At 35.5% G+C, this 14,812-nt stretch overlaps 1 protein-coding gene across 2 annotated transcripts in view; it reads left to right on the top strand.

Annotated features, from left to right (window-relative positions):
* The window catches only part of LOC126879050 (unconventional myosin ID), a 243,180-nt gene that overhangs the window by 220,682 nt on the left and 7,686 nt on the right, over nt 1–14,812 (top strand). For both annotated transcript variants that reach the window (XM_050641936.1, XM_050641935.1), the window contains one exon: nt 9,690–10,366. In XM_050641936.1, the coding sequence (XP_050497893.1) occupies nt 9,690–10,366 (677 nt within the window). The remainder of the gene's footprint in view (nt 1–9,689; nt 10,367–14,812) is intronic.

Raw genomic sequence — 14,812 nt, 5'->3', positions numbered from 1 at the left:
GGTTCGTAAAGGGTGGTAATGTAGTGTTGGCAGTTTTGTGTCGTTTCTTCTATCCATCCAACATTGTTGTTAAGAGCAGCTGGCGTGGAAAGTTGATTTCCCCAAAACTCATGAATTTCTTCTTGGCTTGGGTAAGTCTTATCGACACGTTCTACAGTGGAATTGAGTTTTCGATAGAACGCCTTTTCAGAACTTTCAAAAAGAGCATTGTCGCTTTTGCGGTTGTTACTAACTTTGTACCTCCTTAGTCGTCCTGAATAAACGGAGAGCTTTTGTTTTAATGTGTCCAGACACTGATGGGCTGTGTTGTTTTCTGGATCATATCTTGAGTGTCTTGCGGTAGTCAGCATTATATCTTCAGCTCTTCTGATGACTTTTCTACTTGTTACACCTCGTATGTATTCTGTGACTATAATAATATCCCTACGTAATAATTCGATCTTTCCGAGCAGTCTTTTTTCCCAGGGTGCAATTCTGTTACCAGTTCTTTCGTTATTAGTAACCCGTCGTGTTCTGATCTTAACGCCCATTACATTAGCAATTGCTGTTGCTGCACAGTAGATTAGCATATGCAAATATTCCAACGTGTGAGCTTCTACGACATAGTTGGGTAGGACTTCAGTGTTCACAATTTGTAACAGCGCACCTAGTTTCTTACAAGAGTTTATTCGTGGTAGCGGTGGTCTGCTAAGTGGGTTTGTTCCATTAAACTCTTGTACGGCACGAGCCATTTCGTTTGCTAGACTATCGCGCAACTCGTTGTTTTCCTGCTGTGTATTATCAGGTTGAGTTTCTGGCATGGGAATCTCAGGAGTCTGTTCATCGAGAATTTCATTAGGGACTTGATCTAAAACTTGTTCTTGGTTATTAATCTCCCGTTCGACTTCGCTTTTGATCGAATTGCGTCTAGTCTCTGGGATAAGGTTGTTCCTTATGATTACCCGGTATTGATCTGATAGTCTTTGCTCCGATACTTGAATATCTGGGTACGTCCTGCAAAATTCGGCATACAGCTGTTGTCGGTAGCCGATTGTTTCTTGACCGAGGTTTGTCACCTTGTAATAAAAGCGCAAAATGTTTTCATTAATGGACACAGTCCATTTCATGCGCTGCCTCGGTCGTCCCGCTTGAGTGAGCGCCGGCTGATGATCCAGCGCAGCACCTTCGGCGGGTGCAGCTCTTGTTGTTGTTTGGCTCGCTTGTGGTTGTGGTTGTGGTTGGGCTGTAGCTGATTGTATGACAGGGGCCCGCCTCCTCAACACCCTGCCACCGACGTCCCGCATGCTGTCACGTCCAGCGCCGGCTCCAGACGTGCCCTGGCGATCCCCAGGCAGCGATCCTAAACATAAATTATTTGTCTCCATTCTCATGGGTGTGCATTTTATACCTACTGCCAGGTGTCAGTTTTTGTTCCACGGCAAGTATCCCTGCTACTCTCTGGGTATTGGCGCTACGAATACCCAGAAAGCATCCCCCTTTCGCAGGGGGCCGCGCCTGATAGAAGAACTGACAAAAAACTCCCACAGGTTATTTTATTTATTATTATATTATTAATTGGCAGCTCATTATATGCGCAGAATTGGAAAAGTGTTCTCCACTTTACATGTATATGTATTACATAATATACCTACACTATACAATATGGTGCAATTGAAAGGAATAAATTCATCATTTCGTAAGCCTGCGGTTTTAAGGAAATTTGGAACGTCAGATTACGAAAACGTCCCATGTATTTTGTCGGACAGAACATCCAATTGATTTGTTACCCTTTCATTAAACTCTCATGCAAAAATCAGACTGCTATTACTAACCAACATGATTCCTGTCATTTGACATGTTCTTCGTGTCCCAATCATTAAAATGCCCAGTTGGTGATAAATACCAGTCTGATTTTTGCATGAGAGTTTAATGAAATTGTAACAAATCAATTGGAAGTTCTGTCCGAGAAAATACATGCAAAGTTTTCGTAGTCTGACGTTCCAAATTTTTAACCTGTTCCACAATTAAAACTTCTGTTCCAGTGTTCCCATACATCAAAGTTTGTCCGACTAGACACCGTTAAGATATTAGCAAATTTTCAGCTTGTTATTAATCAACTTTTTTTTGGTAGGCGGGATCCAGGTCTATTAAGTTCTTTTATTTTATTTGATATAATCTCCTTTCAGCTCAATACAATGATTCCCACGATTTTTCAACTTTTTTATGTCGCGTGGATAATACGATTCTGGAAGCTCTGCAACTAGAGATTGCAGTCTAGTAGCATTTTCAATCCAGCTGGATTGTTGCAAGATTGGCCTGCATCCAGCTGGATCCTACGCGGATCCAGCAAAATGTGGACGATTTTGATGTTTCTTTGTTTATATTCTAAATTTCTAACCAACACTAACTAAGTGAGACCTTAAAAAAACGTAGGCGTAACTTACTTCGCACAGAACGGCACATATACCTGATTTCGGAGAAAGGCATTTCGGCCTCTATGCTGGTTAGTCCAGAAAGCCACTGCGCATCCGCTAGGAAAATTATTCCGATTCGGATTTTTTGCACAATCTTACTCAAAAAGGACCTCTTTTAACAAATTTGCATGTTGCCAGGACCAAAAATGGGTCAAAAATTTTTTAAACGTGTTTTTTTTTGTTTCTTTCTTAAAATTATTTTTTTTGCATGGAACAAAGTTCTTTTGGGTTTTTTGGATCATTCCAAACAGAAAAGGTCTTTAGTGACTTTTCTCTAAAGTTGATAGTTTTTGACATATTATAAGCGATTAAAAATTGAAAAATTGCGAAATCGGCCATTTTTAACATTCAAAAACTATGTGAAAAACTTAAAATTTGAAAGTTGCCAAGGTAGGTAGATATTCTTTAAACATCGATTGATGAAATCCTGAAGAGTTTTTTGCAATACAGTATTCAAAACTCCTTTGTTTTTTAATTTCTAATCACGCGTGCGCGACACTATTTTCCACCGTTGCATGTGTATACAGTATGGTGCAAATGAAAGGAATAAATTCGTTATTTCGTAAACCGGCGACTTTAAGGAAAAAACCCGAAACAGGTCGACTGTTATTTTTTAGTTATGATGTTGTGGCATATATGGTATACTAGTGACGTCATCCGTTAGAGCGTGATGACGTAATCGATGATTTTTTTAAATGGGAGTAGGGGTCGTGTGGTAGCTCATTTGAAAGGCTCTTCAATTCTATATTCAGTAATGTAAACATTTACATAATTATTTATACAGGGTGTCAAAAAATTTTTTATTAAATTTTTTTTCAAAAAAGAAGTAGAAGGACACCCTGTATAAATAATTATATAAATTTTTATATTACTGAATAGAGAATTAAAGAACCTTTCGAATGAGCTAGCACACGACCCCTATTCTTATTTAAAAAATCATCGATAACGTCATCACGCCCAGATGGATGACGTCACTAGTATACCATATATGCCACAATATCATAACTTAAAAATAAAAATCGACCTGTTTCGGGATTTTTCCTTAAAGTCGCCGGTTTACGAAATAACGAATTTATTCCTTTCATTTGCACCATACTATCGGTGGAAAATAGTGTCGCGCACGCGTGATTAACAATTAAAAAACAAATGAGTTTTGAATATTGTATTGCAAAAAACTCTTCGGGATTTCATCAATCGATGTTTAAAGAATATCTACCTACCTTGGCAACATACAAATTTTCAGTTTTTCACATAGTTTTTGAAGGTTAAACATGGCCGATTTCGCAATTTTTCAATTTTTAATCGCTTATATCTCAAAAACTATCAACTTTAGAGAAATGTCACTAAAGACCTTTTCTGTTTGGAATGATCCAAAAAACCTAAAAAAAACGTTCAAAAAATTTTTGACCCACTTTTGGTCCTGGCAACATGCCAATTTGTTAAAAGGGGTCCTTTTTGAGTAAGATTGTGCAAAAAATCCGAATCGGAATAATTTTCCTAGCGGATGCGCAGTGGCTTTCTGGACTAGGTCGGTTTTAAGGTCATCAAATAGTCATAAACCATGGACTCCTTGGGTTTCATAAACGGCCATTTCCTTTTCCAAAATCCTTTCCAGTTTTTTTGGTTATAAAAGTTTTCTCTTTCTCGTTTCAATTCAATCTTAAGTTTTTTTTCCCAAAGTAAAAATTACAAAAATCTCGTTTTTTTGAATAAAGAGGCTAATGAAGACATTAAGTAACTTATTTCGAATTTGACACGTTTGCGGATCGGCGCTGCTAGATCCAGCACAGTTTGCTGGATCCAGCATGTAAAAGAAGCGCTGGATCCACCTGGATTGCTGGATGCTGGATCCAGCAATTGCAATCTCTATCTGCAACATAGCTATTTGTTTCTTCAATTATCTCTTCGTTCGAGCTGAATTTTTTATTTACGAGCCATATTTTAGATTTGAGAACACATAATAATCTGAGGGGGCCAAATCAGGAGAATAAGCTGGATGAGAAATCAATTAAAAGCTCAACTCATTAATTTTTAAACGCTTTTTTAAACGCTCTTGTGAGTCGGTGCATTGTCTTGGAGAAACAAAACTTTTTTCTTCTGCATATGAGGCCGTTTTTCACTGAGTTCCTGGTTCAGTTTGTCCAATAATGCTCAATAATACTGACTGTCGATAGTTTTACTTTCTTCTTCTTCTTCTTCTTCTTCTTCTTCTTCTTCTTTTATATAGGCAGTACTGTCTGTTTTTCTTCAACGGTGCCTTTCATTCTGCCCCTAAGTTGTCATTCCGTCTTTTCCTTGGGCGTCCTATACTTCTCCTGCCTAACGGTGACTTGTACCTGTCTATTCTTACTATCCTTGATTCAGACATCCTGCTTATGTGCTCATTCCACTCTTCTTTTCTGTTCTTTACCCAGGTATTTATATTGTCTAACCCACATATGCGTCTGATTTCCTCACTTCTTACCCTATCCTGTAGTTCTTTTCCAGCAATCCTTCTTAACATCCTCATATCGTTGGTCTTCAGATGCCTTCGTGTTTTGCTTGTATCTGGTCTTGTTTCGGCCGTGTAAGTCATAACTGGCCTAATAACTGACTTATATACAGACATTTTTCAAGATAGTCAATTAAAATTATGCCTCTGAAATCCCAAAATACAGGAGCCATGACCTTTCCGACCAATTGATCGACTCTTAGCTCCTTCTTTTCACTTTTGCCGACTTCATTCCACAGTCGTGCGTTCATTCTGTTCTCTAGTGTGTAGTAGTGGATCCAAGTTTCATCAACGGTTACCAATCGACGCCAAAAGTCCGATGGATTGCGCTTCATAAGGTCCAAACACTCTTGAATAGTGGTCACACGGTTATGTTTTTGATCAATGGTCAGCAAACGCTTCACCTATCGGCAGGATATTTTTTTCATATTCAAATAGTACATTTTCATGGTTTTTGCTATAACTTTTAAAGAACCGCTTGGATTGACATGAAATGTGGCATAGCTAACATGTCAAAGAACAAAAGTGATATGGTGCCGATGTGTGCTTTTGACCTGAGGGTGACTTTCACCCCATCTCGGGAGTGAAAAAATATTCGTCCAAGATAAGTCCCGAAATGGATAAACTGACTAATTTTAAGCAACTTTTGTTCTATCGAATTTTTTCACAAATCGATACTTTTCGAGTTATTTGCAAGTGAATATGTTCATTTTTCAACAAAATAGTCACGTTTTTAGACGATTTTTCGCAAATAACTCAAAACGTAAACATTTTGTCGAAAAAAATATTCTTAGCAAAACTATAGCCTATAAAAATGTGAAGAAAATGGTGTATATATTAGGTCTCTATACCTAGCAAAAGCAGAGTTATAGATAATGAAAAATAGGTTCATATTCGAAAAATTCCAAATAGAATAATTCAATGTGAAATATCCAAATAATGAAGCATTCTTGGGGAAAACACATTACAACTTTCTTAAAGTGTTTAAAAAAAGCTTTATTTCTGTTTTTATAAAAAGAATTTCTAGCAACAAATGTAAGCAAGTCACGCTTAAAATAAAGTTGGTCCCTTTTGTTTTGACAAAAAAAAATCAGGAAGATCACCCCTCCAATTAGTAATTTAAATGAAATATCGTTACCGCTTCACACGTTACTTTACTTATGTTGTTTTTATATGATCTGTAAGTTTCATCGATTCAAAGTGCTTATTTTTGAAACAATGTGGTTTTAAAGTAAAATTTTAAAAAATATTAATTTTGAAAAAAATTATTTTTTTCAAGATAACTTAAAAATTGTTAGAGATACCAAAAATCTTAAATAATAAAAAAAGTCGGCTTTACTTTTCTGAATATTTTCTATTTTTTTGTTTTTCTGTAAGACAAAAATTGGATAAGATTCGGTTACAGCATAGAAAACGCAACAGCGGTGACACACTAGAAGTGTGTTCTGCGCAGATCGTCGACCATTTTTCGCGTAGTACCAGACAGTGTAGAAAATCGACAGTGTTGCCGATTTATACATAATTATCAGATTTACTTAACTTTTATGACATTTTGATAATAAATATTTTTTAACATAATTTTATACGTATGCCTGTGGGAATTATGTCAATAAATGGGACATAACACAAAATATTGACGATGAATGGCGATTGTATTGTTAATCTTAATCAAAAAGAATCTCTTACGGGTAATAAAGTTACTGTGCAATAACTGATACTGCAACAATGCAGAAAAAAAATCACGTTTTCTTAGATATCGTTGTCTGTCGACTTTTAAATGCGATCTGTGAGCAAATATTAAATTATTATGCTGTGATTCGGTGTTTCTAAATTTTCATACGCTAGTGATAAGTGGCTCGTTCAAGCCCTCTTAACTACAGCTCTTTCAAAAATAAGGACTTTGAACCGATGAAACTTACAGATCATATGATCAATACATACGCGAGTAAAAAACTTTTGAGTGAGTGGTAACAATTAAGTTCATTTGAAATGCTAATTAGAGGGTGATTTTCCCGATTTCTTACCAAAAAAGGGACCAACTTTATTTTGAGCGTAACTTGCTTACTTTTAGCAAATTTCATGTCAATCCAAGCGGTTCTTTAAAATTTAGAGGTTTTGCAATATTTTACCTTTAAAGAACGTACTAAAAACTTCGTTCAAAATATGACTTGTGCGATTTTTACTAATTCTTATGGACTCTGCGCCAATTCATGCACCTTTATGCACATTTTTCGCTGTAACTGCATCGGTGGGCCGTCGAGTACGTGGTTCATCCAATGTAGATATACGGCCATTACGAAATTCACGGAACCAAATTAAACAGGATAGTCTGATCATTAGTCCTATAATATTTATCCAGTTTTTCTTTTGTTTCCTTCGCCGTTTTATTTCTCAAATAATAATTAATGAGAGATCGAAAATTGTTTTTCTCCATACGCGTCATTTTTCCAAACATGTCAACTTTATGCAGCTATCAAAAATTTACTAATGGTCGCATCGCGCTAAAATTTAACATGTATACGACTCCCGGGAGCGAACCATGGCCGGTGAGAGAAATTCTGGCTGTGTAGAGACTGTAGAGTTTAGGTGGGCGTATACCGTCGACAGCGTTTCTCATTGGCCATGGTTCATTCCATAGTTCATTACCTAAAAAGGTCAGAATTTCTAGAAGTAATGTTCTTTGTGATCGCAGCGCCCCAATCGGCAAAGGAGGTTACTTATCAGATCACCAGATAATTGAAGGCACAAGTGCATGAAGGGTCTGTGACAATTTTTTCAAAATATGTTTTTTGTGTTAAAAGTAAGTTGTTTGAACCTAGAAATCTTTCAAACAAGTCAAACACGTTTTAAAATTAATATTTTCTAAGTTACTAGAGTGTAAAGGATATATGTACACAGTAAATTTTAAAATGTAAGTGCATAAAGGATCTATGTCATACACTTTTTATATATGAAACATATACACTCTGGGCCAAAATTAACCGGCCACCTTAAAAATCGGTCATTTTTGATGTCTTATATCTCCTAAACCTGTTGTCCGATTTAAGTGATTTTTTTAATATGTTATAGCCTTATTCCTTGACAATGTCGTCATAGTAATATTGTTGCTAAACACGTAAATTTTCATTGTATACCGGGTGTACGAATCAAACTGTGATTTTTTCTTAAAGTTTGCATCACCCTGTGGAATATTCTAGCAATTGTAGAATATTGAAATTAAAACCTAACTATAGCCTCATGATTTCTCAACATTTTGTTATTTGATTGATTCGCTTATGTTGGATAATAAAAAAGTTATGTGCTTTAACAACTAGACATGCTTTTTATCAATACAGAGTGTTTTTAAAAAAAATTGGCAAAGTTTAAGGGGTAATTCTGCATGAAAAATAATGACAGTTTGCTTTCAAAACTTTTGTTCGCAAATGCTTTATTTCCGAGATAGGGGGTGTTGAAATTTTTGTGACAAACTGACGATTTATTTATTACTTTAAAACCGGTTGAGACATGCACATAAAATTTGGTGGGTTTTAATACGTAGTTATTGCACATTTTTTTGAATACAATTAAGCATTTAATATTCACCATTGGCGCGCATACGGGTAATATGATGGCTCATATTACCCGTATGCGCGCCAATGGTGAATATTAAATTCTTAATTGTATGTCAAAAAATATGAAATAACTACGTCATAAGACCCACCAAATTGCATTTGCATATCTCAACCGGTTTTAAAGCAATAAATAAATCGTCAGTTTATCAGACAAATTTCAACACCCCCTATCTCATAAACGAAGCATTTGCGGACATAAGTTAATAAATCAAACTGTCATTATTTTTCATGCAGAATTGCCCCTTAAACTTGGCCAAAATTTTTTTAAAACACCCTCTATTGATAAAAAACATGTCTAATTGTTAAAGCACCTAACTTTGTTATTATTCAACATAAGCGACTTAATCAAACAACAAAATGTTGAGAAAGCATGAGGCTATAGTTAGGTTTTAATTTCAGCATTCTACAATTGCTAGAATATTCCACAGGGTGATGCAAACTTTAAGAAAAAAACACAGTTTGATTAGTACACACGGTATACAATGAAAATGTACCTGTTTAGCAACAATATTATTCTGCCTTGCTTAGTAAAAACGTCCGATCTACAATTTTCATTTTTTCGTGATAAGGTTAATAAGACGTTTATTCTAAGGACAACGGCTATTAGTTGCAGAAAGAACAAACAAATTTACCTTTTTGTACTATTTGAGATGGCAGAAAAGGACTTTCTGACTAAGCAATAAGATGCTAAATGTGTAATAGTAGTGTATTTATAACCTTATCACGAAAAAATGAAAATTGTAGATCGGACGTTTTTACTAAGCAGGGCAGTATTATAACGATATTGTCAAGGAATGAGGCTATAACGTATTAAAAAATAACTTAAATCGGACAACAGGTTTAGGAGATAAAAGACATCAAAAATGACCCATTTTTAAGGTGGCCGGTTAATTTTGGCCCAGAGTGTATAATAAATATTTTTTTAATAGTGTTAATAAATATATTAGTTTTAGGACTACCCATCCTATAAATTTAGTCTATTTAGATCTTATAGTAAAAAAGTTCAAGTATAAAAACTTTAACTTCATTTTTCTCAATAACTTGTAAATGTTACATAAACCCTTAACGCACTTGTGTATTCAATTATGCGATACGGTGTCTCGCCAAGTCACGATACAAATGTAATTGTTTTAGATAACCAAGAGACCTCCCACAGCTGGATCCCTTTTCAAAGCCTCCATGCAAGCTTTAGTCCAAAACCTCCAAAGCAAAGAACCACACTATGTCAGATGCATTAAACCGAACGAAATCAAATCGTCTTCAGCCTTCGATGAAGAAAGAGTAAGACATCAAGTTAGTTACTTAGGTCTCGTGGAAAACGTTCGGGTGAGAAGAGCCGGTTTCGCATACAGACAACGATATGACAGATTCCTTAAGAGATACAAAATGATCTCGCAGTTCACCTGGCCCAATTTCAGATCCGGTTCCGATAAAGAGGCCTGTAAAGTCATCATGGACGAGAACAAGTACACTGACGATGTCAAATACGGTAAAACGAAAATCTTCATCCGCACACCACAAACGTTGTTTGCTTTGGAGATGTCCAGGAACAACCTCATCCCCGGCATCGTTACTCTTATCCAGAAAACTTGGAGAGGTTGGATGGCACGGCAGCAGTACAAGATATTGAAGGCTGCGATGACGATATTGAAGGCATATCGCAAGATGAAGTTGAGGGATTACATATGTACTTTGCAGAGTAAATTTAAGAACGCCAAAAAGATGAAAGATTATGGTAAAAGCATCATGTGGCCTGCTCCGCCGCTGTCTTTGAGAGACACTACGAAAATTTTAAGAGGTATTTACAATAAGTAAGTATATGTACAATAATTCCAAAGATTTACTACATATCTATACTGCGTTCCACGGTCACCTTTCAGTACAGACTCTTATGAAGAACAGTGTTGCCAAGAGATATTAATATTTATATTAAATAAATTTTAAAGTATTTTTATACCTCACTTGGTCTATTAAATTTGTCAGTATGTATGAGAAATCTTGTAAGCTGTCAAAACAAAGGGAGTTTAGCTCGGTGGTAGCGCGTTCCACCGGAGATCGAGAGGTTCGCGGTTCAAATCCGTGTGTTATCTAACTTTTTTTATGTTTAGTATTGTTTTAATAAAAAATTTTGGAAAGTAGTAAGTAAAAATTAGTTTAATCTTTAAATACAAATAACCTGTTGAAAGTATATTTATTTCGTTGAAATCATATAATAGAAGTATAACTTCTTATGTGCGTACAAAGTACACGTGTTAAAAAGTACATTTTTAAGGCACTCATGTGAATTGCAGAATTCGCTTCGCTTATTCTGCAAACTTTCACATGCGTGCCTTAAAATTGTACTTTTAACACTTATATCATAAATAACTATTAAATATAATACCTATTAATCACAGGCTAATTATAATTAATATTCAAATGATATATCTTTAATATAGTATAAAAATATCGTTTATAGTACCTATCTATGAATTATTTAAAAATAATAAAACCCACAGATTTTCAAATCAAGATGTTTGGGACTTCTGGAATATTCTATTTAGACGGACTTTAAGTTCGTCTGTTTAAAACCGGCATCACTGAGCTGCAAGGTTCCATAAGTTTTATATTGGGATATGCTGCCCACACTGCAAAGTGACTGCGGAATGCACAATATAATATATCATAGACATGTAAATATCATAATGTATCAAATAAATCTAGAATGTCTTCTTCTTCTTTTTGTATAGACATGACTCTGTCTGTTTTTTCAATGTGCCTCTAGTAAGTTGTCGTTCCATCCAATCGTTTTCGTGGTCTTCCCACTGATCGTCTTCCTATTGGGGAACAGTCTCTCGCTGTCCTGACTACCCTATTTGTTGTCATTCTGCTTATGTAGTCATTCCATTCTATTCTTCTGTTTCTTAGCCAGTTATTAATGTTATCCATCTTGCATCTCCGTCGTATATCTGTACTTCTAGCTGGTTTTCGTGGTCTTCCCACTGATCGTCTTCCTATTGGGGAACCGTTTCTCGCTGTCCTGACTACCCTATTTGTTGTCATTCGGCTTATGTGGTCATTCCATTCTATTCTTCTGTTTCTTACCCAGTTATTAATGTTATCCACCTTGCATCTCCGTCGTATATCTGTACTTCTAGCTCTGTCCCATAGAGTATTACCATCGATTATTCGAAGGGTTTTCATCTCGGCTGTTTCGAGCAATCTTTTTGTCCTCTCTGTGTCGGGTCGTGTTTCTTCCGCGTATGTCATTATTGGCCTGATGACTGTTTTGTAAATTCTGCCTTTCATTTCTTTTCCGATATTCTTATTTCTCCATATTGTGTCATTCAGGCAACCTGCGGCTCTGTTTGCTCTATTCACTTGATCTTCCACTTCTGTTTCGAGCCTTCCGTAGCTAGATAGTGTGATGCCTAGATATTTAAACTCCATCACTTGTTCTATTATCTGACCTTCCAGCTCCAATTTACATCTTATTGGATCTGCTGTTATAACCATGCATTTTGTCTTTTTTGAGGAAATTAACATGTTAAATTTTCTGGCGATTATGTTGAATTGGTGCAGCATACGTTGTTAATCATCTTCACTTTGAGAGATTGGTATTGCATCGTCCGCATAGCAGATTATTTTAAGTTGTTTTTCTCCCATTTGGTATCCTTTTTTAGTTCTTACTTTTTTTATTATTTCGTCCATGATCAGGTTGAACAATAAAGGACTCAAGGAATCCCCTGTCTTATCCCATTGCCGGCTTCAATTGGGTCAGTTAGTTCATCTTCCACTTTTACCTTTATTGTGTTGTTCTGGTAGATGTTTTCTATCGTTTTAATTATTCCCAGAGGTACCTCTCTCGAGTATAATAAGTGGATAACGTCCTTTAATGTGACCCTGTCAAATGCTTTCTTAAGGTCCACGAAACATAAATATGTCGGTTTGTTGTATTCCAACGATTTCTCTTTATTTTGCCTCATTATAAATATAGCGTCAGCGTATGACCTTCCCGACCTAAAACCTTGTTGTTCTTCTACTAATGTTATAATTTCATTCAATTTGTTTGTTATCACTTTTGTTGTTAATTTTAATGTTGTGTTTAATAAGTTAATCCCTCTGTAATTCTCCGGGTCTGATTTGTTTCCTTTTTTGAAGAGAGGTATTAGGATGCTTGATCTCCATTCTTGTGGTATTCTGTTTTGTTCTATTATTTTTTGTATTAGTTTTAATAGTTGTTTAGTTAGATCTTGTCCTCCGTACTTTAGGAGTTCGTTCGATATTCTGTCCTCTCCTGGAGATTTTCTATTTTTTAATTTTCTTAATGCTTCCTTTACCTCTCCCTCCTCGATGTTTATTTCTTCGTTTGTCGTAACTTCAGGTGTTGGTGGTTCATTATCGTCGCCTTTAGCAAATAGAGATCGGAAGTAGTCTGACCATGTTTCCTTCTGAATGTGTTTCGCTTTTATTAATTCGTTCATCTCCTTTCTTTGCCCTCTGATCATTCTCCATACTTCTTTTTGTGTTCCGTTGAAGTCGTGTTCCATCTGTTTTGAAAAACTCTGCCAGTGCTCCCTTTTTATTTGCCTCACTAAAGTATTCGTTTCGTTTCTGATTAGTTTGTAGTGGTTGTATGCCTGTTGTGTTTGTTTTGTTCTGTATTGTAAAAGGCTTTCTTCTTTTCTTCGCATTTTATCTTAACTTCCTCTCTAAACCACGGGGTTTTCTTCTTTAATATGTGAGTATTCGTTACTTTTCTCTCTCCAAGTGATTCTGTTGCAGCGTCGATTATGTTATTTTGGAGTTTTTGCCAGCTTTCATCGATGTTATCGTTTTCTAATATTCCATTCTCAGCAATCTTCTCCGATATTCTTTTTCTGTATAAGTATTCCGTGGATTCCGGATGCAGTCCTTCGACTTTGATTTTTGTTTGTGTTGATGCTGCCCTCTTAGGTGTGAAATATTTCATAATGATTCCTATTTTACATAATACTAGGCTATGGTCGCTACCTACATCTGCTGAGTTGAGGCATCTTACGTCAATTATTTTTGATGGATGTATATCTCTGTTGGTTACAACATAATCTATCATAGATCTTTGTCCACGGGTGTTATTGAATGTATATTTGTGTTGGTCTTTGTGGTCAAAAAATGTAGAATGTGATATGGCTAAATCTTTATGGTTTATAAATCGTTCTTCGGATATTAAGGCAGAGGCTGACTCTTATCTTATAGATGATAATAAAGTATAATTTGGTCAGTTATACAAAAGTATATAGTTCTTCTAATCGGTTTAGCTCACGCTGGGTTAAGCTGTTTCAATAGCCACTACACTAATAGTATTTATGAATGACATTTTTATGGAGTTAATGTGATTTCGATAAACTTTAATGACAATTTACGCCGTTATTAATCGAAATTCACAGTTTGCGCAATGATATGAAATTATTGTAATTTCGAGACGAATCTATTGATGTAAATGTTATTGCATTTGAGGGACATTATATGACATCTCTGCCTCTCTGAATTTGAATTTGCACAGCGAGAAGAATCTTGCGCGTACCTAAAGCAGCGCGGAATTCAAATTGTGTCCATAACACTTGTTCATCACATTTTTTTATTGAAGTTATTCTTCTTTAGGCGCGATTGAGAGTAAAATTTCACAAATCTGCGCGCATGCGCACACAGACAGTAATAGTTCGTTGCTAATCTTTCAAGATAGGTATGTATGTATCTGTATCAGCGCAAATAAGTCATTAAAAGAATATATTAGTGTTTTTAGTAAATGTATTATTTATTATAATTTTTGGATTTGTCTTTCTCTGTAGTAAGAAGTAAGTAGAGTGTAAGTGTAGTAAGATAATAAAATATTATGTATGTAGGTATAACATTTTTATATGTCTATTTGTCACCGTGTTGTGTAATTATATCCGAAACGTACGTGTCACTTAAAGAAGCTCGGTGGCGTAGTTGATAGAGCGTTGGCCCAATCATTGGAAGGTTGCGGGTTCCAATCCTGGACAATTAATATATTTTTTAAATTTTCGGTTGTTTTAATAAAAATTTTTTGAAAATGGTAGATAAGACAGTTAGTTTAATATTTAAATAAAATACAAATAACCTGTTAAGTATATTTACTTCGGTGAAATTATATAATAGAAGAATAACTTCTTACGTGCGTACAAAGTACACACACATTCTTTTTTTTCTGATGTGTATCACTTTTAAAACGGTCTTAACTAGATGTATCGTTAGGCTAATTAATCGGTAGTTTT

This window comes from Diabrotica virgifera, chromosome 1, assembly GCF_917563875.1.
Source record: "Diabrotica virgifera virgifera chromosome 1, PGI_DIABVI_V3a".
Taxonomy (NCBI): domain Eukaryota; kingdom Metazoa; phylum Arthropoda; class Insecta; order Coleoptera; family Chrysomelidae; genus Diabrotica; species Diabrotica virgifera.
The sequence above is the reverse complement of the archived record's forward strand: the minus strand, read 5'-3'. Positions and strand labels throughout refer to the sequence as shown.